This window comes from Protopterus annectens, chromosome 6.part1 (genome assembly GCF_019279795.1).
Source record: "Protopterus annectens isolate FY-2018-M chromosome 6.part1, PAN1.0, whole genome shotgun sequence".
NCBI classification, from domain to species: domain Eukaryota; kingdom Metazoa; phylum Chordata; order Ceratodontiformes; family Protopteridae; genus Protopterus; species Protopterus annectens.
In genome coordinates, this window is record NC_056738.1 from 24,419,460 (window position 1) to 24,442,089 (window position 22,630).

At 39.6% G+C, this 22,630-nt stretch overlaps 1 protein-coding gene across 1 annotated transcript in view; it reads right to left on the reverse strand.

Annotated features, from left to right (window-relative positions):
- Nucleotides 1-22,630, reverse strand: part of LOC122805245 (glutathione S-transferase LANCL1-like) — a 213,828-nt gene that overhangs the window by 160,015 nt on the left and 31,183 nt on the right. The window contains exons 2-3 of the mRNA XM_044075335.1: nucleotides 22,026-22,128; nucleotides 2,441-2,558 (exon numbers count right to left, since the gene is read on the reverse strand). Of these exons, the coding sequence (XP_043931270.1) occupies nucleotides 2,441-2,558; nucleotides 22,026-22,128 (221 nt within the window). The remainder of the gene's footprint in view (nucleotides 1-2,440; nucleotides 2,559-22,025; nucleotides 22,129-22,630) is intronic.

A 22,630-nucleotide genomic window follows, 5' to 3' on the forward strand; every position in this document is an offset into this window, starting at 1 on the left:
GACTTGGAAAGGATTTTTGTATACGATTTTTAATTTTCATGTTGAATTGAGAAATCGTGTGATTTGTTAGTATTTAAATGGGCTGACTGATGGAAGTAATACACTCTGAGGAAGCCCAGGATGACATTGGGTGAAAGCACTTCGTGTTTAATTAAAGCTTGGACTGTTATATCAGCTGGCGGTGGCTTTTTTGTTATTTTTATTTTGTTTTATACATATTTATACACTCTTGTGTTTTTACTGGTTTTAGCTTTTCAGACTAACTGATAAAACTGCAAAAAAAATCCAAGGTTGAAATGAAGAAAATTCTGAGTACGAAGAGCTGTTCAAAACATGGTAGAGTTAGAAAACAGAGCACACAGAACAGATTGTATTAATTTTTATAAAAACACAAATAAGCAACTGGACTGGTATTCCACAGCAGGATTTGTTAACTGAAAGGGCACTTCGAGTGTAAGCTCCAAACCTGGCCATAAGAAAACATCCAAGACCTGTATTTGTAAAGAAACATTCATAACAACAGAAAGTGTTGATCCTGACAGAAGTGTAGCAGAAAGGAAGAGCATTAAAAATTGAAGACACCAGGTAGAAGAGATGCAAATTTATTCAAGCAATCAGAGAATGCTGAGATGCGGGTGAGAAATTCAAGCTGATGCATCCAGCTGTCTTCAGTGTATTTTCCAGGAGGATGAAAGACATCTTTTGATGCTTGAACAGACTAAGCAGGAAATACAAAAGTTTATCTAAAAAAAACATAAGCCATCAAATAGAAGAGGACTGTGCTTCTCATTTTCCTGGCAATAAAGCTCATAGAGATACTTTGCCAGTGAAATCTTTTCCAATGTTCCAAAGGAAAATGCTTGAGAGACCAAAAAAGCACAGGAGTTGATTAGAAGAATCTGGAATTCCTTGAGATGAACAATAGTCTAGTGTTGGGAGATGGAAATGAAGAGAAAAGCCAGCTACACTGAAATTTGTGAAACATGGCTCTGCAAGAAAAAGTGACTGCGGAATATTGGATTTTGTTAAACTTGTGGGTGAACTGTAAAGCATATACTCTAATGTTCAATTAGACACTAAAAGGAAAAAGGTAACTAAGTAAAACTATTTTTGTTTTTAACTATTTGTATAAAGCATTTCATGACAAACTACATGTTATATAGTTAAGCAGATTTCTGTAGATGTAGTCAAGGGTATTTTAAATGTGGGGATAATGGCAAGTCTTTTCAGTGACTACTATATGTGATAAAGACATTAAAGTAAGCAAGTACTTTTTTAGTTTTAAGAATTCATGCTTTACAATGTAAAAGGAAAAGAAAGGACAAACAAAAGCAATTTACGTTAATATGTTGTAATCTTGGACTGCTGGGGTAAGGATACAAGTGTACTGATTATATTATATGTAGAGTTCAGATTGTTTCTCTCATTTTTTTACAGGTGACTGCAGGGGATTAATGCCCTTGGCTTAATCTAAAAACAAATGTTTTCTGTAAGCAAGTAGGCTAAAAAAATAAGACAAAATGAGGAATGCCAAGTGTTTTTTGCATATACAATGATATATTAGCTTGTCTCTTTCCTTTATAACATTTACAGCAGGAGTCACGAAGTCTGCAGCTGAAGGCGGTTGAATATTCTGTTCTTTTCTGAGTGAAACTGACAGACTCCTTCATGCATCTGCACAGTTGTTAGCTATTTTTTTCTCATTGCTGACTGCTTCCACAAATTTAAGATGTTTGTAGGTGCATGCAATTATAATCTTGAAAGTTCTGAGGACTGTTTATTCAGGGACATGCAAAATTTAAAGGTACAAGAGCAAGCAGTACAGTAAAAAAATAAAAGTCTGGAATTATCAGAAGTGAAAAAGGAGATAGCAGCTTCCCTACCAGCCTTAATACCTCAATTCATTTGACAGAAGAGTGTATAATTTAAAGATAGCCAGTGTACTTTTTCTTAAGGCTAAAACCAAATGTTTTCTAAAAGCAAGAGTATAACTACATTCTTTATATGGGGAAAACACTGCATAACAAGATTATAGTCTCTACTTAAGCAGTATCCAATCCATGTAAAGGCATCACACTTCCTATTACTAAATTGGTTACTGGCCATGGATTCTGGCATGAGACTATGTCAATACATTGCAGTCAGATAGTAAAAATATCACAACAAGCTCTACCACTTCTAACCCTGGAGTAAAAATGAACAAAATACAACTAATTAAGAATATTAAAGGAAAAAATAAACATGGCACAGGACATTTCAGTTTCACCAATTAACAGATGAATTTCAGTAATTTGCTTTGCTTCTGAGTATATCAGACCTCCAAATTCTGTACAACAACATACATTAGAGCTACCTAAAGAATAAAACCAGCAAAATGCATCTTAACCAAGCATTCTACTTTCTAAAGCAAACGCCAGACTGAGATAAAGCTGTGTACTACCTGCCCAACCAGTGTACACTGTGCCATCTCGAGGATCAGCAGTTTTTAGCCCCACTTCCATGTGCTGCAACAACTCATTGATCTTGGCACTCAGTCGGTGTGTGAATGCTTCACTTAGCTGTGGATAACAAATGCAAAACATCATCAATAAAGTGACTCCTGACTCTCTACTTTAAACTACAAGAAAAGTTACACTATCAGCTGCAGGAGAATGCAATGCAAGCTAGGATAACAGGGACTGTTTGCAAACTGGTACTTTGCTGCAGGTCTCCCTACTATAATTCTGAGACCCATAACTTTGAGTCCTGAAATTATGAAACAATGAATATAAAGGGAGAACATCAGGCTGCAAAAAGTACTTGCATTCCATTTAAACTACTTTTTTTGCAGGTGGGAAGACAAGACCTCACCCACTACCATATACCCCCACAACCTCAGTACATATATACACACCAACTAGGAGAACGAGGTACCTCCAAGAGGGAAACTCTGAAACACAGCCATCTCAGTTCTGCTAGAAGATAAATCCACCTTCATACATTCAGTTTCACTGTCCTAGGACTCGCATTTATGAGTCTCAGAATTAAAAATAATTACTACGGTGACTACTCTGCTAGCAGCAACCTTAATTATGGCAACATTGTTGCATGTCCCACCAAAGATTTGCATTAAGAGAATCTCTTCAGATGTCTTGAGTATATTTACAACACACACATACACATACTTATGTACAACACAAACCATGTAACTGCTTTTATTAAATCCATTTTGTTAGGGTGAAAGTCAGTGAAGCAAATGAGTCTGTTTACTTTGGCAGACCGCTTTATCACTCTGAACTGTAAAAGTGGTTTCTAGAAGAATGACACCTGCCTTTCTTTTAAGTACTTCTCTTTCTCTCTTCAGTGTCAGCCATGCTTATGTCTTTCAGTTTCCTATCTAATCAAACATGTGGAAAAAAGGTGTTCTTGCACAGTTTGAAATGCTTACTTTTACTGTGAAACAATATAAGGGAATATCCATGAAGAAACAAATCTGGATAATGGTTAAGAAAAAAATGCTGTACTGATCATACTGACAACCTCTTGTATCTTGAGTATAAAATAACAGAGACAAAGTTATGCAAGTAGTATACAGATACAGCGTCATGATCCACGTCTCTCCACTACAATTATGGGGCTGGTCTCCACAGGCAGCAGTTTTTGGCACATTTATAATTTTTTCCAGGCTCAAACATCTCCACCACTGCTAATAATCTATCTCACCCTCTGCCTCTCCAAGCAAAGTTTGCACCTGCAAAAAGCCTTTGCTATACTACTAGAAGACCTATTAATAAAATGTCTCTAGGATCTAGGTGTCTGCACTGATGAGAATTTCAAGAGAGAGAAAGGGGATGGAGGCTGGATACAGTGAAGCAGATGGACGTAGATCATTATGATCTATCATTAATGTAAATACATATCATAAATGATCCAGTCCACCTAATTCATGTCCAGGACACACTCCTCAAATTCTCCCCTTTGGCGGCACCAAGAAAGGATACATCTGACGCATGTTAGACCAGATAGTGAACCCAGACATGGAGATCAAATCCAACACAGTAACCTTGTAACTTTTTACAGTATTTGTCTCAGCAAAAGACAAAGTTAGATAGCCATCTGGGACTGTAAGCTTGAAACATTCTGGCCTATCTATACAGGCAAGGGAAACAAATCTATGTTCTTTGGTTCTGTCTAAATAGAATCAAATTTGTCTATTCCCATGATTTGAATACTGAAGAAAAAACAGACTGATTAAGTTTAGTTTCCCTGGATACTTTTGGTATAAATGATAGGTTGGAAACTTAGATAAGGTTTGCAAGAAAAATATGTAAAGTGACAACTCTTCTGGCTGACAACCACAGAATACGAGAGATCCTGGATTCATTCCCTTGACAACAGTTAGCGTTTTCTTTTCTCGTACACTTGCTAATACAATACTGCATTACTCATTTGTTCTGCACCGGATGCTTGTATGTTCAAAAAAATCATCTTTATGTCTTATTTTAAAGGAGAAACAGCTGTTCTTGGGGGAAACCAAGCATCTTACAGTCCAAAAACCCACTGTTGGTCCAGAGGCAGTGACAACTGCGTAGTATGCGGGGGTTAAATTCCCAAACAAGGGTTAGTCTTTTTCCTTTTTGTGAACTATGGCTCCAGGAAAACAGGGACTTCTACAACAGAAAATGTAAAATCTGCTCTGGCTGCTGGTTCAAAGGGAAGTAACAGTCTTTCCACCATAAAAGTCAAGGTTTTTAAGCAGAAGTCTTCGGGGAAAAATGGCTTACATATTTACAGATGCCAATGAAAAGGAGTTTCTTACATGGTGAAACTTAGGAACACCTGTTAAATGAACGTTTAGAGAAGAATATAAAAAAGTCCCAACAGTTGCTTTTGAACTAGAGCATCCTTGGCATTCTGTTCCTGAGGAGGGATTTGTGAGAAAAAAGCTGTTACATTTGGCGTGATTAGTGCGCCAAGGGGATTGCAGCAAGGCTTGACATAGCAGCAAAAAAGAAAACTGGTGTTCATCACAGACTCTCTGAAGTCTGCTTGCGTGGCATCATTTGCCAGGTGCGTGTGTCTGTTGCTACTAGAAAGTGATACATCAAAATAGCCTACTCCTAACGTTGTATGGCCTACCGACATATGGGATAGGTGTGGGATTCCCTCTGCTTGTTGGGCTTAGCTAGGTATACCTGTTACTAGAAAGCAATGCATCAACATGGCCCATTCACAAAGATGCATGGCCTCTCAACAACATACAAGGTAGATGTGGGATCCCCATGGCTTGTTAATGTACAAAAAAACTGCCATGTTGTCCAAATGGATGACAACTGCAATCTAAGGGAGGAAGTCCTGTAGACACTGCAATGTTAGGAGGACTGCTCTTATTTCTAGTAAGTATATGTGCATATTGTCCCATTTCTGTGACCATGTGACTTGGACTATTTGTCCCAAACAGTGCCCTCCCAAGACAAATTCAAACTAGGGAACAGGGAGTGATTGGGCTGCACTGAGACAGACTGTGAGGGTAAAGCCACTACTCCACATGCAGGCCACATACCTGATAAATCCAAACTAGAAGGGATATAGGATCAGTATTTTGACTTTACTAAACTTTTACTGTCTACTATAGAATCCTTATGTGATATCAGACAAATGGTTGCCATTAGCTCCAGAATCTTTAGACATATGTCTGCTGATGCTATAGGGGATAACAGATAACAGTAAAATCTGCACCTTTGATTGCAGAGCTATAGTTTTATTGGTGGGGGGTGGGGGGTCTCTGGCTAAACTGGAAAGTGCATGTAGGGAGCACCAACTGAAAGTAAGTGCTAATGACAACTTCATATGGGGCTTTGTGATGGTCATTAAGATTCCAGAAGACCAGAACAGTTGTAGCAGTTAGTCCCATGCTACAATCAGCGATTCTCTTGTATGAGACACTAGCAGACAGCCATTTAGATAAGGGAAGACCTTGGTTTCCATCATCTTGAGGTGCTCCCCAATAGCTGCTAAGCATATGATGAACATCCTCGAGGGCTATAGGGAGACCAAATGAAAGAGTGTTGAACTAATGATGACTGGTTTCCACCAAAAACTAAAGGAATCTCCTGGACTCCATGGCTATCTTTGTAATGTTGGTAGACATCCTGGAGGTGCAAAGAGTGCATCCAGTTTCCATTCTCTATACATAAAAAGGATGGACTGCACAGTGCCCATGTAGAATTTTGTCTTTATAAACTTGTTTAAGCCACTGAAATCTAGGAATGACCTAAAGCCTCCATCTGCGTGGGAACCAAAAACACCCCGACTAGAGTCTAGGCACTCACTGGACTGGTGGGATCTCATGGATTGTTCTTCTGCATAAGAGGCCTGCAACCTCTAATTTGGCCACCACCTTGTGCTGGAGTGGGAGCAAAGCCTGGGGGGGGGGGGGGGGTCAGAAAGGGAAGAGTAAGGTATCTGAATATTACCACCCATATACACTCATCCTGTGTGTCCAAGTGTCTGTGACCCACTTCTGTGCGTCTTTAAGAGGAACCTGGACTACTGGATGGGAAACAGAAAATATACCCCTGGGATCCCACCTGTGTCCCTGCTGGACAGGGAAAACAGGTGCTGACTTTGTCGGAAAATGGGTGAAATTCTTGGCAAGGCTTATAAGAGCCTCCGCCAACAGCCTAGTATCATCCTATGAACCTGTATGTGAAGGCCTGGCATGAAGAAATCCAAAGGGAAAGTCAACCCTAACTGCCCCATAGTGGAACAGGCATGCAAATTTTGACAAATGTTGTGCTCGACTCCTAGGAGGAAGGTGACGAATCCCTGATTATGCAAACTATCTCTACTGACGGCATCTGTTCTGGAAAACTCCATATCAAAACACTGCTCAAATGGAAAACAAAATTTCTAGTAACTCATCTGATTTAAAGTGCAATGTCATCTGAAGTATAAATGTTATGCCAACAGCCGAGTAGGTCTTCCCTTCCTCTTTTTTTCTACTGTAGCTTCTCCTTTACCCAGGAACAAAATATAATTTATTGTAAAGGGTGTCAGTAAAAGATGCCTTGAAATTTTCTGCAAAACTGCAATGTCTGATCTGGACAAGTCACCATATATACGGACAGCTGCTCCAGATGCACGATCTGCTGTTGAAGATGTTATGCAGAAGCTGTATGGATAGTTTGAAGACATTAGCCAAAGATGCCAGGTGGTGCTCCAATTATCTACATAGAACTCAGGTGACAACATTATCCTTATGATCAGCATCTGCCCCCTTTTTGTCACTCTGAAAATGGGATAAGTACATCAGGTAATCGAGTGCCCAAATGAAAAAGATATCTGATACACAAGCATACTGAGAATACAATAAATTAAAAAAAAAGAGAGAGCATCCAGCAGGTCTATATTAGAACATAGAGGTTGCAAACCTTCGAATGTTCTAATATCGAACCCTATGCAGCGAAAGCTTAAAATATCGAAGCAACAGAAAACTAAATTTTTTCCTAGGGAAAGAATTTGGTTGTCTGTTTCTGTTGCTTCGGTATTTTCAGCGCTGTGGTGGAAAGTTACGGGTCGGGTTCAGGTAAGTGTGCGATTGTGTGGATGTGAGGGTTAGGACGGTTTAGGGAGTGGGCAATAGTGACGGACCTTAGGGTTAGGGTTTGGCTTAAGATAAGTGGATAGTTAGTGGTGTGTGTATAGTTTGGTGTAGGGTTAGGTTTAAGATTTTAGGTGTATGTGTGTGGATTGCTGTTTGTTTGGTGTGCTTGTGTTGTGTGTATGTGTTTTGGAACAGCGATTTTTTTCCCTAGGGAAAAAAAAAAAAAAAATCGCTGTTCTGACAGTTTGAGATTATAAGCTTTCACTTACATTGAGTCGATTAATCACTGTTCGCTTTTTTAAGCTGTCTGTGATCTAATATAGACCCCATCCAGCAATGGCGGGGGCACCAGAAATACAGGTGTACTAAAATAAATCAAACGTGCATGAAAAAATTTTTGTTTTTCACACAAATTCCATTCTCAAGTATGCCAGTAGGTCCTCTGTTATTCTAAAGGTCACTCACATGAATAAGTTCAGGTGTGGTAAGCAGAAATAAATAAGTTATAAAGTATAGTCACCGACTTCCAGCACCTATTCCCTATATTACCCCATGGCTTGCACCAAGAGCAGTTGCAGTTTGGCATGACATTTGTCTTCAGCAAGACAGGATTATCAAAACTGTTTACATAAAAACCTTGTGACAGTCATTTGATTTTTCCTCCATAAGAAAAGGCTTCCACTTTGCTTTTAGTGTGCATATGCAAACATTAGAACTGTTCAAAGTTTGTGAACTAAAAACAAGCACCTACTGATCTGTTCCAATACAAATAAAATAATTGATGGACACTTGCAAAAGGACTAAATGTCCACAGCATCAGAACAAGAACATGGTTCAACAAACTGTTGTGAAAATCAAATAAAAAATCAACTATGGAAAAAAAAACATTAAGGAGATAGAAAAGGATATAAAATACAACATATATAAAACATAGTAAATTAAATATAAGGGAACCAAGAATGGCCAATGTCAGATAATGCAAAAAAAAAAAAAGGGGGGGGGTACTTAAAAGCCATTCAGGTCAGCAGAAGCCTTAGTTAAAGAAAACATTTCAAACCCTGTTAGGAAAATAGGTAAAAACCTTTTGCAAAAATAAAAGAAAACCAAGGGCGGCATACCAAGAATTACCAACAGAAAGGCACATACAGGAAGAGCATGACAATGACAAAGCACAGAGAGTAGACATATTTTTGCTCGATATTCCCAAGAGATGTCAGAGACACTTAAGAGGAAAAAAACACTACTGCTACTCAGGACAGCGGATTTATCACACAGCACTTGCTTCTAAGGGAACCCTTAAAACTGAACATGAACAAAACAATGAGGCATAATGGAATTCACCCAATAATTGAAGAAGAGAGTAGCAAGACTGAGTACTTTTTTAACAAGTGCATGGAAGAAAGAGGTTAGCAACAAAACAAGGCATATAGGCAAATGCAAGTCTTCAGAGAACTGGAAGCATAGGACAGACAGAAAACTACAGATCAGTAAAGTTGGACACAGTGGTTTGAATGCTTTTGGAATCACCGCCATAAGAAATAACAGATTACATAAAATGCAGTCCATACAGAATATGAGGCAGGAAGAAGGAGCTTTGGTCTTCCTAGATTTTAGCAACACATCTGAACACCTCATGTTAGTAAACCTTGTAGTAGGTTGAAAGGTGATATCTCACATTAAAAAATGGATAATACAGAAAAGAATACAATAGCAAATGAAATCCACAGTGAAATAAGAAAGGCTACAAATGCTTTACCAAAGGGTACTATTCTGAGCATTATCTTTAAATGTGTTTAAAATGATACTGAACAATGGATCAAAGGAAAATATGTTAGATGACACAAAGATCTGCAAGTGTTGACAAAAAAGTTAGGATGAGAACTGATATCATAAGAATTGATATCAGAAGGTTAAAAGGAGGAGTAATTTTTGTGGTTGCAAAGATTCAGTGTGATGACTTGTAAATAACAAACAGGGAACACACGCTTAAGGAATGACTATGCAATCCAGGGTAAGATATGGCTAGCTAAAACAGAAAGGGGCCAAAGTACAATTTCATCAGATAACGTTAAAGTGTATAAGCAATATCAAAATACAGTAAGAAGTTCACAAAAAAAATCATGAAATACACATGGAGAAACACCACAATATAAAATGGTGTAAGATTTTGACATAACTGCACCAGACAGTCTAAACCTGGGCAATTAATGTGAGAAGAAAAGAGGTCTGAGAGATAACAGAATTCATAAGGACAGGCATACACTTCCCCCTACACAAACACCTAGTGAGACACATCTGAAATCTTTGTACAGAGTTTTTGAGAACCCACCTTTACGAAAACTCTAAAACAAGTGTAGGGTCTGGAAATAAAGGAAGAGCACTGCACAGTTTAAATCAAGAGACATAAAAGGTTAATAATTAAACATACACTGGAAAAAATGGGGACCGGGACCAGCAAAAATGTCCCCCTCTCACTTTGTTAAAGTTCAAGAGGTGCATTGTCAACTGGTCAACACTGTGATTTTCCTTGAAAAGATTCATGAAAAAATACTTTTCCATATCATGTTTGGGCTGTTGTAACTCTGTTGCTATTCTATCGCTCCCAAGTTGTAAAACATGATATACTACCCTCTTGGACTTAACTACTTTCAAGTAGTTAAATGCTTGTAATATGCCAAAATGCATCCCCCCCACTGCATTTCTAAATACACTTACTCTAAGACAATATAACCTTAAAATAAGGTGAAATGTCCTTATTTCTACAGTCCAGTAATCTCACTGACTTAACAGGAATGGTATTTAAATAGACTTCAACTACTCCCGTTTTGTATTTCACTGCTACAATCATACCCAGATATTAATTTTTCATGGGGGTTGCAGATACATGGAACACAAACAAGGAATGATAAATAAACTACCAAAAATGAATAAAATCCACAACAGCACTAACTTTTACTAGATGCTATCTGAAAGAACAAGGGAGCAAAAATACCTCCAGGGATATCAATCTGTTATAATCTTTAAAAAAAAACATGTCTCAGACCAAGAGAGGACAATCAAAAGATACAAGGTGGATAACATATGGGAGACAAAAGGAAAGTTTATGTCATAAAATGGCTGGTAGATCATCTGCAAATCTGATGATCAAAAACTGTGAATGAGTAAACAGTGCACGGGACTGGCATACTTCAATTAACCAAGAGATTACGCCAAAGATGATTTACAATATTTAACACATTAACTGGTGAGAAACAAAAAGTGGCATAGAAGATTCAAAGAGAAATGAAGGCACTTGTGTGGAAATAAAGGAATCTAAGTAAGAAGAAAGAATGAACTGGGGAATTTGGAAAGAGCAGGGGGTATCATGACTTAGGGAGTAAGCATAAGTAGGAGTACAGTATGAAAAGAACAGGAGGATATGGGGATTAATTCAGGCAAACAAAATGGAATCCGTGGGAGGGAAGAGAAGCTCACTGAACATGTATGGGTAGAAACAGCAGTAAATAAAAGGAGGAGAAAGTACTACACAGTTTATAGAGAAAGAACATGTTCAATGTACGAGGGGAGAGGAATGGATTACATAAAGAGGAGTGAGAATGTTCCCCATTATGGTAGAAGTTCAAATAGTAGGAAGTAATAAAACAATTGGGGTTACAGCCAAAGGTAGCAATCAGCCTTCTGCTACAGCTTGTTGACAAATCTCACAGCACAGCTATTACAGGGAAACCAGGCTATATATCATGGTGCATTCTGTGATCTTCTCTTTTAGTGTACAACAGAGACCAAAACAGCTACAGTATCAAAAATGTTCCTCTGATAAACCAAAGTAAACTTATAAAGAGAAATAATAAAACAGGGAATATAGGTCATCAAACCCTACAGAGGTAAGTAAACTAACAGGCCCATGAAAAACACACTGGAAAAAAATCAATCAACGTTACATTTGGTAAACACTCACTGGCTATGTAAAACTGTACCACCAAGCCCATTATAAAGTATCCTACCAAGGTGACTGATAGCGGCAGCTCATTCTGCAGCAATGAACCTGTTACGTGGATATATACTGTTGTGACAAGTGTTCTCACACAAATGTGCCATCTGCATAAAGATCACTGTTGTAGGGAATCATAAAACAAAGAACGTGCACACCATAAACTCTCGTTTTCTCCATACTGGGTGAATGCTTTAAAACATGCTTTGCAAGGCAGACAAGTCAGACACAGCAAATCATCATCTTCTAGCTTATAGAGTCTAATAGTACTGCAAATGGATAACCAAGCAGCAGCCTCTCAGTCTAATCTCCAAACTCCTAATCCTTTGGTGCCCACCCCAATAAATTGCATCAATTTATATTAAAAAAAAAAAAAAAACAAACAAAAAAGTCATTTGCCCTATTTACATCTATTCCTGGAAGTCACCATCACTAAAGCTGATAAATCATCCAAGGATGATACAGCAGAAATACACAGTGTCTACAGGAACAAATGGAAATGACTGAACGGGTCTCAACTTCATTGGGTAAGGGGTTCTTTTCCTCCTATCAAAATATAAAGCAGCTTACCCTCAAGATTGCTTCCTTTGAGCCAATGTAGAGACAGAGAACAGGAGTCTTGTGTTGTGGGTGGCCAGATCTATGCTCAGCAGCCACAAGGAGGAATTCACTGCATACATTAGGTCTGCTGGAAATGATACCTGACTCAGACAGATGAAGGCGCCATGATTTTACTTTCCTAAAGGTTTTTATCAGTTGTGTGTGTGGGGGGAGGGGCATGGGCTGCGTGCAGCATACACTTTTTTTTCTTTAACGACAAGCACAAAGTGTTTTTCTAATACAGATGGGCAACTAGTGAAATTTTTATTTGGTGTGAAGGAGGCTCACAGTGACGGAGCCCAAGAACCTGTATGCAGTTCATAAAATAATCATAACCACCTTTCAAGGACATAGAACCAAGCAAGGCAGCTTAGAAGAATGCAACAAAAATAATGCATTATCTGCACCAGAGACAAGACAAGAAAGTTTAGCATGCATTATGCACAGTTTTAAAAGTAGGTGGATAGGTAGAAGGCACTTTCAAGTACTTCAGTGAAGCCAAAAAAATGTGCACATACAAAAATATGTAATTTAGTGCCAAAAAATATACACACACAAAAATATACTGAACGAAAGGCAAATAAAGCTCAGCCTCTACAGCTATGGAACACAATCCCAGCAGTTGCTGCAAAATCATTTTATTCACAAAATAAAACATGGTTAGAGCTTTTGTTTAAAACCAGGTTAAACTTCAGACATTTAAAAATATTACATCACATCCTTTTATACTACCAGTTCTTCTTTCATTGGACCCATATTGTGATTGACATACATATGTAATGCCCTAATGTTGTTATAAATGCAGCAATGAATATCTTAAACTCTCCACTAAAAAAATGTACACAGAAATTACATTGAAATATGCTTCCTGTATATATCATAAAATATGTAAATATTAATAAATATTATATAATTTACCATATAAATAGAATTTTGTAAAACTTTATAAAATAAAATGTTATAAATGAAATAAAATGCAGCCTGGTCAATTAATTTTCTTCCTCTGCAGAGCTTTCAGTTTTAAAACTGGTGCTATAGAGCTACGCTCATTAATTCCAGGCCAGTTATCTGCCTGTACTCTGATTTGCCATTTTAATTATTTGGGCTCTAACTGCACCCCCCCCCCCATAGTTTCTTATCTTCAATATTTACATGGTCAATGGCCATAAAAGAAAAATGGTGATTATTAAATTCAGAAATATGCTTCGCTAAAGCGTTAATTTATTTTTTATAGCATATTCATGTTTATATATTCTTTGAGACAAAAGTCTCTCCGTTTTACCAATATAAAATACTGAACATGAATTGCACACTGTTAATTATACAATGATCCCCCCATTAATATTCCAAAACATGCACGCTGATTGGTCAGTGTGCACGTTGTAAATCAGACCACAAGATCTCTGTGGCTTTTTAGAAACTGTCTCGCTATGTTAAAGGAGTTTAACATAGCGAGACAGCTTTAAAAAAAGCAACTGAGAAAGGAAAATCTCCGTTGCTTTTTTTTAAAGCTGTCTCGCTATGTTAAACACCTTTAACATAGCGAGACAGTTTCTAAAAAGCAACGGAGATCTTGCTTTCTCCGTTGCTTCCACCCACAGCTCTGATGTGCTGCATAAGCATGCGCAGTACATCAGAACTGCCACCAAACACCAGACAGCTGCGGAAGGGCAGCACGGAAGCATTAAACAATGCCATTATTTAAGAAAAGTATAATGTCATTGTATAATTGCAATAACCCACTTCTGGGTGTGGGTAATGCTGGATTTACTCACGGTTGTCTTTGTTTGGTCACTTGGGCTTTGCCCTCGTGACCAAACCACACCAACCGTGGGTAAATCCAGCATTGCCCACACCCAGGAGTGGGTTATTGCTTAAATAAACCACTGCTTTCGAATTGCAGTTGTATTTGCCTTTCAAAAAAAACCGTGTACTTCTAAGGTAAAAATTGTCACCAATGTTAACTTTATGGCACCAATGACAAGCTCCATATCTTGTTATACCTAGGTTTAACTGCACAGGCATCCGGGTTACCCGTTTAAAGATTTCTTTAAAGCTCTTGTCTTTCCGATGGATTATTTTAGGTTTTTCATTCATATTACTCCTGATGTAAGGGTCTTCTAACAAGATAGATCAATTTTTTACAAACACATCTATTTTTATATTATGATCCTGGTTATAAGTAATAACCAGAGCCTTGGAAAAATCAGACTAATTTTGCGATACATAATTCTGTTCATGCTGTAAATTAAATACTCAGGCAGATAACTGACCTGGAATTACTGAGCGTAGCTCTATAGCACCAGTTTTAAAACTGAAAGATGTACAGAGTAAGAAAATGAATTGACCAGGCTGCGTTTTATTTCATTTATAACATTTTTTTACAAAATTCTATTTATATGGTAAATGATATAATATTTATATATTTCTGATATATATAGGAAGTATATTTCAATGAAATTTCTGTGTACATTTTTAATGGAGGGTTTAAGATATTCATTGCTGCATTTATAACAACATTAGGGCATTACATATGTATGTCAATCACAATATGGTTCCAATGAAAGAAGAACTGGTAGTATAAAAGGATGCGATGTAATATTTTTAAATGTCTGATGAAGTTTAACCTAGTTTTAAACAAAAGCGCTAACAGTGTATTATTTTGTGAATAAAGTGATTTTGCATCAACTGCTGGGATTGTGTTTCATAGTTGTGGAGGGTGAGCTTTATTTGCCTTTCATTCAGTTTGTTTTTGATGTTTGTACAAGTTTGTTAGTATGGCTACATATAAAAATATGTTCATAGGTAGGTACTAGGCTATCGGCCCTAAGGCCTATACAAGCCTAGCCAAAATGGTAGCCTGGCTTTCGCCACCCAAGAAAATTATTTTCCTGTGCTCCTGTCGAGCAGAGCCACAGAGAGGACCTATTTCCCATCTAATCAAGATTTTTTTTGAAGAGTGCTAATGAGGAGCTTTGTTTGATATAGATAGGTAGTTTGTTCCAGAGTATGGAAAGTCTCTGGGACAGGAATCTATCCCGCCAGCATGTTCTGTTTATTGTGGTGACAAGGTTTAGGTCCCTAGAGCGTGTAGCTCGAAAGGATTGGGATTTCTTTAAATGGAGCATGTCCAACAGCTCTGGGTTTGACATAGCTTTGTAGGTTAGGCAGAGATTGCCTCTGAGTAGGAGATATGCGACGGAGTACAGCTGGAGTTTTTTGAGACTGTCTGCGTAGGGCATCTCTTTGATGCCAGTAATCCTCTTTGTGAGGTATTTCTGTGGCCTTTCCAGTTGTTGTAGATGTCTTGTGAGGTGCATACCAAAAGGGACGTTGTACTCTATAATGGGTCTAAGGAGTGACGAGTAGAGGGGAACAATGACCTCTTTTTGCCTGGATGAGAAACCTTTTGTGATGAGGTGTGCCACGTAGAAGGATTTCCTGACTACTGTGACTATGTGATTATCAAAGGAGACACTACTGTCCACCTGTGTCCCAAGGTCTCTTATCACACTTTTGGTGTTAAGTAGACTTCCACCTATGTGGTGGCTCATGAGTACAGAGTTTTTACCAAAGGGGATGACAATGCACATTTTGGCATTGAGCTTGAGGCCATGGCTTTGACACCAGGCATCTGTCTCAGTGAGGACCTTTTGTAGGATGTCCACATCATTAGGAGTTTCAATTATGGCTCCTAGTTTCGTTAGCCAAAGACCTTCTGTGTTAGCCTGTACTTCAGAAAAGTAAATACCAAACAGGAGATGACTCAGGACTGAACCCTGTGGTACACCACTTGTCACTGGTCTGAAGTCGGATTTGGAGTCTGCTACTTTCACAGTGTGGGTTCTGTCAATGAGCCAGTTGGCAACCCATCTTGTGACATAGGGATTTATACCTAGTTTAGAGTGTTTATCTACAGTTCCAGAGTGGGGGATGGTGTCAAAAGCCTTGGCGAGATCTAGACAGGCTGTGTGAACCACCTTACCCTCGTCTACAGCTTTGGTGACTGCTTCAAAGAAGTCAATCAGGTTTAGGAGACATGATCTGCCTTTTACAAACCTGAACTGGTAATCTCCAAACTCTGGACTCCACCCAATGTCTTTGTTTATAAGTTCCATGAGGATACATTCCATGGCCTTGTAGACCAGGCTCGTCAGACTAATGGGGCAGTAGTTCCCAGGGTCAGTGGTAGCTCCCCCTTTGTGGAGTGGGATAAGAGTTGCTGTGCACCATTCAGTGGGCACAAAGCCTGAGGTGAGGCTATGACTGAACATGGTGCTCCGGTGGGGTGCCAGTTCATTCTGTAGTTCATGTAGAATGCAGCCTCGGATGATGTCAGGTCCCATGGATGCTATATTCTTGGCTTTGAAGAGCGTGGTTTTTACCTGTGCATCCATAATTACAGGAACTTTGCATTCTTCTGGTACAGAGAAGGGCCCTTTAGGAGGTGAGGGGGGGGTAAAGTTAGCAATGAATCTATCTGCCAGGATGTTGGCAATATCAGTTGGGTCTTTATATTTAGTGCCATTGTGCTGTAACTCAGAGCAGATCTGATTGTTGCCATTGAGATTCTTGACATAGCTATAGAATGCTTTGTGTTTATCTTTAGAATCAGTGGCGATTTTGTTTTCATAACTAGCTTTGGAGGGATGTATGAGGGATCTCAGCTTCTTACTGAAGCTGACCAGTGAGTTCTTCTGGTCATGGGATTTTATTCTTTTTTGCAACAGTTTCTTTCTTCTGTTGTAGAGTTTGTTTATGGCAGGGTACCACCAGATTGGCTTCCTTTTTCTGGAGGATAGCATTTTGGTTCTGTTAGGGATGGCACAATCCATGCACTCGTGTAAATGCTTATAAAGTGCATTTGTATAGGATTCAGCAGTCGTACCTCTATTGCCCGTCTGCATGGGTGTTGTGAAGTTTGCCACTTCTGTCTCAAGAAGCATGGAGGTGGCTTTGGAGAAATTTTTTACGGTGGTTTCCCTAATGGGGGGTGGGGGCGGGATGTGGCTGTCTAGGCTGATTAGCTTGTGGTCGGATCTGACCAACGAGGAAATGACTTCTGTTGTGAAACACCGGTCACCCATGTTGGTAATGACCAGGTCTAGGATATTGCTGCCCCTGGTGGGGTTGTGGATAAGTTGATCCAAGGCGTTGGAATTTATGAATTCCAGAAAACAATGAGAAAAAGAGTTGGTACAGGAGTAGTTTTCCCAGTTAATGGTGGGGTAGTTGAAATAGCCCATTATTAGGGTGTTGGGTTGTACCCTAATATTTTCCAGTGTATAAAGAAATGAGGAGTGGGAATCCTAGGGCAGGGTGGGGGATCTGTAGCAAATTACAATTTGGATTGTGGTCTTGTCCAGAGTTAGCTGCACTTGGATAATCTCGGATGCACTATGCTGAGCAATTAGCCTGGAGGTGTGGATATCCTTAATGAATATTGACACCCCTCCACCTTTCGTGTTTCGGTCCAGGTTAGGTGGCCAAAGGTGTGGTATGAATTATAGCCTGGTAATGCAGGGGTGCTCTCTGGAGCCTTGAACCAGGTCTCTGTCACTGCACAGATGTCGATGTTCTCCATTTTAAGGAGTGCCACAAGTGAATGCATTTTGAGGTTTAGACTTCTAGCATTGAGTAGCATTATCCTCAGATTTTACTTGCTTGTACCCGTTATGGTGGTGAATTTGTCATTTGAACCTTGCCTAAAAAAGGCACTATAGAGGTGGCAAGAGACTTAGTCAGTATCCGGAATCCCAAGGGCGACATGTGCAGGCCATCTCTAGCAAAGCATCGTGGTCTGTCGATCATGTCATCCCAGGCAGACAGATACTGGATCCCCTTAGAATGAAACCAAAAGCTTAGCCAATTGTTGAAGTCAATCATTTGGTCCTTGTACTGTGGTATTCTGGGTGATGGCAGTATGCTACTCTGGACAAGGGTCATACCTGCCAGGGTTACAAGATCGGAGAGCTCCTCCATGTCTCTTTTCATGTAGTCCAGGGAGGTACGTCTCAGGTCATTCACACCAACATGGACAATGACAAAGTCATATTTGCACTTGTGGAGTGACCTGAGTGCGTGCATTATGTGGCAGATCTTGGCACCCGACAAGCAGCTGACAGTAACTTTCTCCTTGTTTAGCCTGGTGAGTGGAACATCAGTGTGCCTGACTACAGAGTCACTTATGACTAGAGTGCTGGGTACGTTGTTATGCCTTATGGGCTGTGGTTAAGTGGCACACTGAGTTTGTGGGCTATGTGTCATTTGGGTTGTGATGGGGGGTGGAGGTTGCATGTGTTTCTGCTTTGGAGGTCTCTGTTGCTTGAGCAGATTTTTATTGAGAGCCTCCACGAATGTAGGTGTGTATTTTGTGTTGCTATGTGTGTGTTTTGGTGGTGTAGGTTTTGAGGTACTATGTGATGAGTGTAGTGTGGTGCAAGTGTTTACCTTCTCCTCTTGACTGTCTAGACCAGTCTTGGGTGAAGACAGCTTTTCTTTCAGCTTGGCTATATAAGTGCATCTTTTACAGGGTTGTGGTGTTGGGTGGTAGGAGGAGAAGGTTGTCTGTGTACGTGAGGCAACTGCTGCATTGCGCTAAGATGCCCAGATTCATCAGGTAGACAGGAGAAAACACTGGGAGCTAACCCTTAGACAAGCCTGGATAGGTGCTTATTTATTAAGTACTAAAAACTGTTTTCCTCTAGACAAGTGAGGAAAGTTGAGTACTGTAGTAATTTGTAGCTTATTTAGTGCTTACAACGAATTCTGAACAAGTGTTGAGCTCAAAGAAACAGATTTGAGTGCTAAAACTAAAAAACTGGCTAGTTCTAAGGGAAAATTTGAAGAGCAGACTTTATGGCGTCAGGAATAGTTTAACCCTAGCTAAGCGGCAATGCATAAAGTGTATTTATATAACAGTAGCAAATGAGCAAATTGATTTAAACAAATTAACCAATAAAAAGCTAAAAACTGAGCCCTGTTCCAGCAGTTTTCGATCAAACAAGTTCTAACTGCACACTCCTGCCACTAGGGTGCAGGAGACCCTTCACCAAAAAGATGGTCTGGATTAGTGCTCAAGTTTTACAAACAAAGTTAGATTCAGCAGGTCTGAATTAAGCCTATGTTACAGCAAACAAGGCATACCAATTTCAGAAAGCAACAGTTCAAATAAGCAGGTACAATAAGCCTTTAACTAGAAACTCCCAGCTCAGAAGGGCAGAATCTACCCTCTCCTCCCACAAGAGTGCAGACCACACCTTCTTAATGTAAAATAACTGGCCCGAAGCTAGGGTTGCCACCTTCGTTCACGGCTAAAGCCGGAGCCACGCCACGCCCCTAGCGTCACCAGTAACCCCACCCACCCCACCCCCTCTCCCGCCAACATAACGCCTATTTTGTGATGTCACGACAGCATCACTCAACGGGAACGCCCTCTTTTTTCGTTCCCGCCACCTGCTTTTGGCTGATTTGCTATGCTTTTCTGTAAAAAAAGCATAGTAAATCAGCCGATCAACGGGAACGCCCTCTTTTTTCGCTCCCGCCGCCTGCTTTTGGCTGATTTGCTATGCTTTTCTGTAAAAAAAGCATAGTAAATCAGCCGATTTACAAACTCCGATAGTCTGTTTCCTTTTTGAAACAGAATACCGGAGTTTGTACAGTGTTTTCCGGACTACTGGAGAATCAGTTTGATTTCCTGATAGTCCGGAAAAAAAACGGAGGGGTGGCAAGCCTACCCGAAGCCCAAGTGCTTAAACCAGAACTAATACACTCTTAGAATAACAGGCATTAAGCCTTCAATCAGCAACTCCCAACTCAGAAGGATGTAAGCTACCTGTCCTGCCACAACAGCGCAGACCACAAACATTCTTAATGTAAAACAACTGGTCTTAAGCCCAACTGCTTCAACCAAAGGCTTAGAATAACAGTTGCAATTTAATCAGGTTACTACCAAGCAGTAATAAATGCAGCAGAATAAATGCAATAAAGTAGGAAGAAACACAAATACAGTAAAAGTAGACAAAGTACATTTTTTATATAACAATAGAAAACAAGCAAACAGATTTAAACAAATTACCCAATTAACCAGTAAAAAAAGCTCAAAACTGAGTCCTGTTCCAGCAGTCTTCAATCAGACAAGTTCTAACTGCACACTCCTGCCACTAGGGTAGAGGGAAACCCCCAAAAAAGATGGTCTGGATTAGTGCTCAAGTTATAAAAACAAAGCTAGATTCAGCATGCCTGAATCTAGTCTATGCTACAACAAACAAGGTATACCAATTTCAGAAAGAAACAATTAAAATAAGCAGCCACAATAATCCTTTAACCAGAAATTAAGGGCAGAATCGAACCTCTCCTCCCACAAGAGTGCAGACCACAAACCTTCTTAATGTAAAATGGCCTGAAGCCCAAGTGCTTAAACCAGAACTAATACACTTTTAGAATAAGACACTGAGCCTTCAATCAGCAATTTCCAATTTAGAAGGATGTAAGCTACCTGTCCTGCCACAACAGTGCAGATCACAAACCTTCTCAATGTAAAACAACTGGTCTGAAGCCCAAGTGCTTAAACCAAAAGGCTTAGAATAACAGTTGCAATTCAATCAGGCTACTACCAAGCAGTAATAAATGCAGCAGAATAAATACAATTGAGTACTTTTAAGAAGAGGCAAAAGCAAAATGTTGTTGTTGTTTGTCTTTCTGCTTTTTCCCGGTAAGGGGTCGCCACAGCAGAACTCCAGTCCGCTATTGATTGGCAGTAGATTTTTACGAAATGCTGAGATGCCAGCTCGATGCCCAACCTTCAACAAAGGCATGCCCATTTACGCACGCATGTCTTTCGAACTCAACCCAACCGCGAGGAGGACATGCAGACTCCACACAGAAGGCACTCCCAAGCCACGCCAAGAATCGAATGAGAGAACCTCTTGCTGTGAGGTAACAACGCTACCGCCGTACCACCACGGCAACCTAATGTGCGAAATTTTTTTTTTTAGTAAAGTGCAAGGAGAGAGGAAGGAGGAGCAGAGGTTAAGAATCTAAGTGGGTTGGCCTTCTCAAATGTTCTCTCTGTATTAAGTAGAGTGAACACCAGACTGTGAGGGATGTCCCAGATCAAACTTACAGTAGGGGCAGGCAACTGACATCCTGGTATGAAGCAAAATATTAATTTGTATGATGAGAAGATTTAATCCCACCATTACCATGCAGTATATACTTCCAAAGTCCAAGTGAAACCTACTTTTTATCATAAAACTGATATAAGTTAGCAACCATCACTGACTGCATCTATGTTCTTCTGGTGAAATGGTTTGCAATATGTATCAAATGCTCTGTGGGGGACTGCACTCATGATGCAGGGACTCTGACCCCATACCACAATCTTTAATTGTACTACCTCTATGCTGAAGGCAACTCAGACAAAAGGAAATTAATGTACATTTCCTTTTTCTCCAAGTTGCTGTAACCATTTAGGTAGAATATGTAGAGACATGGAGGTTTGGGGATTTTGTCCTCACAATAGGGGTGCAGGGCCACTGCAGAAAATGTAAACTACACTTAAACCACTTTAATTCTGCCATGGTCATAAAAAGCGTCAACACTATTTGTTCAGTATCCCTAGCATCAAGAACTCTTTCACTTGTTTAAAGTGGACCCGAATAATTTCCAACACAAATTGTGCACAGTTGTGCTCGAAGTGAAATTAAAATACAGAAGTGACTTACAGAGGCCACTACTAAAATGATCCATTAATAAATCTGTCAACTATCCCGAACCTTGATAAACTGAGTCAGTCATTCTTCACTTATAAAAAGACAGAACATAATGTATTTATTTTCTGATACATACCTTTCCCGTAGGATCCAGAAATTCCTGAACTGAAGCTGCAGTACCATCATAGTCCTTGTAGGGATTAGGAAAAGCTCTCTGGTCCATGCTGTTCAACAAAATTCTAAAAGAATAACAAAACATCAGCTAGCATGTCCATCCTTCTTCAGTACAAATACAGCACTTCTCTAGCTTATAAACTTGACCTAACATGCTACCTCTCCAACTGCACAGAACCTCAAAGCCCCCCCCCCTCCCCAAGCTTAGGATAGCCTTTCAGACACTGTACAACCTCTCCAAATCACTGGAGGTAATTTCCTGCAAAGTAATACTGAAACATCCAGCTGTAAGGGGCAAGAAACAAGGATCAATCCATGTCTGTTTCAAGGAACACACATTATACTAACATACATTTCTCAGTTTACTGCAGTGTGCAGTCCATCTGTGCTGAATGAGAGACGAATGAAAAACCACCACTGAATTTTCAAGTCTGCCTAGATGTTGCTATTAACCCTTAAGCAGCAAACATGTACAACTGTTTCTCTGTTGCAGGCATACTTAAACCTTAGTTTAGACTGATACTATGTGCCAGTGGTATACAGAGTATCACTTCCATTAGGTCAACC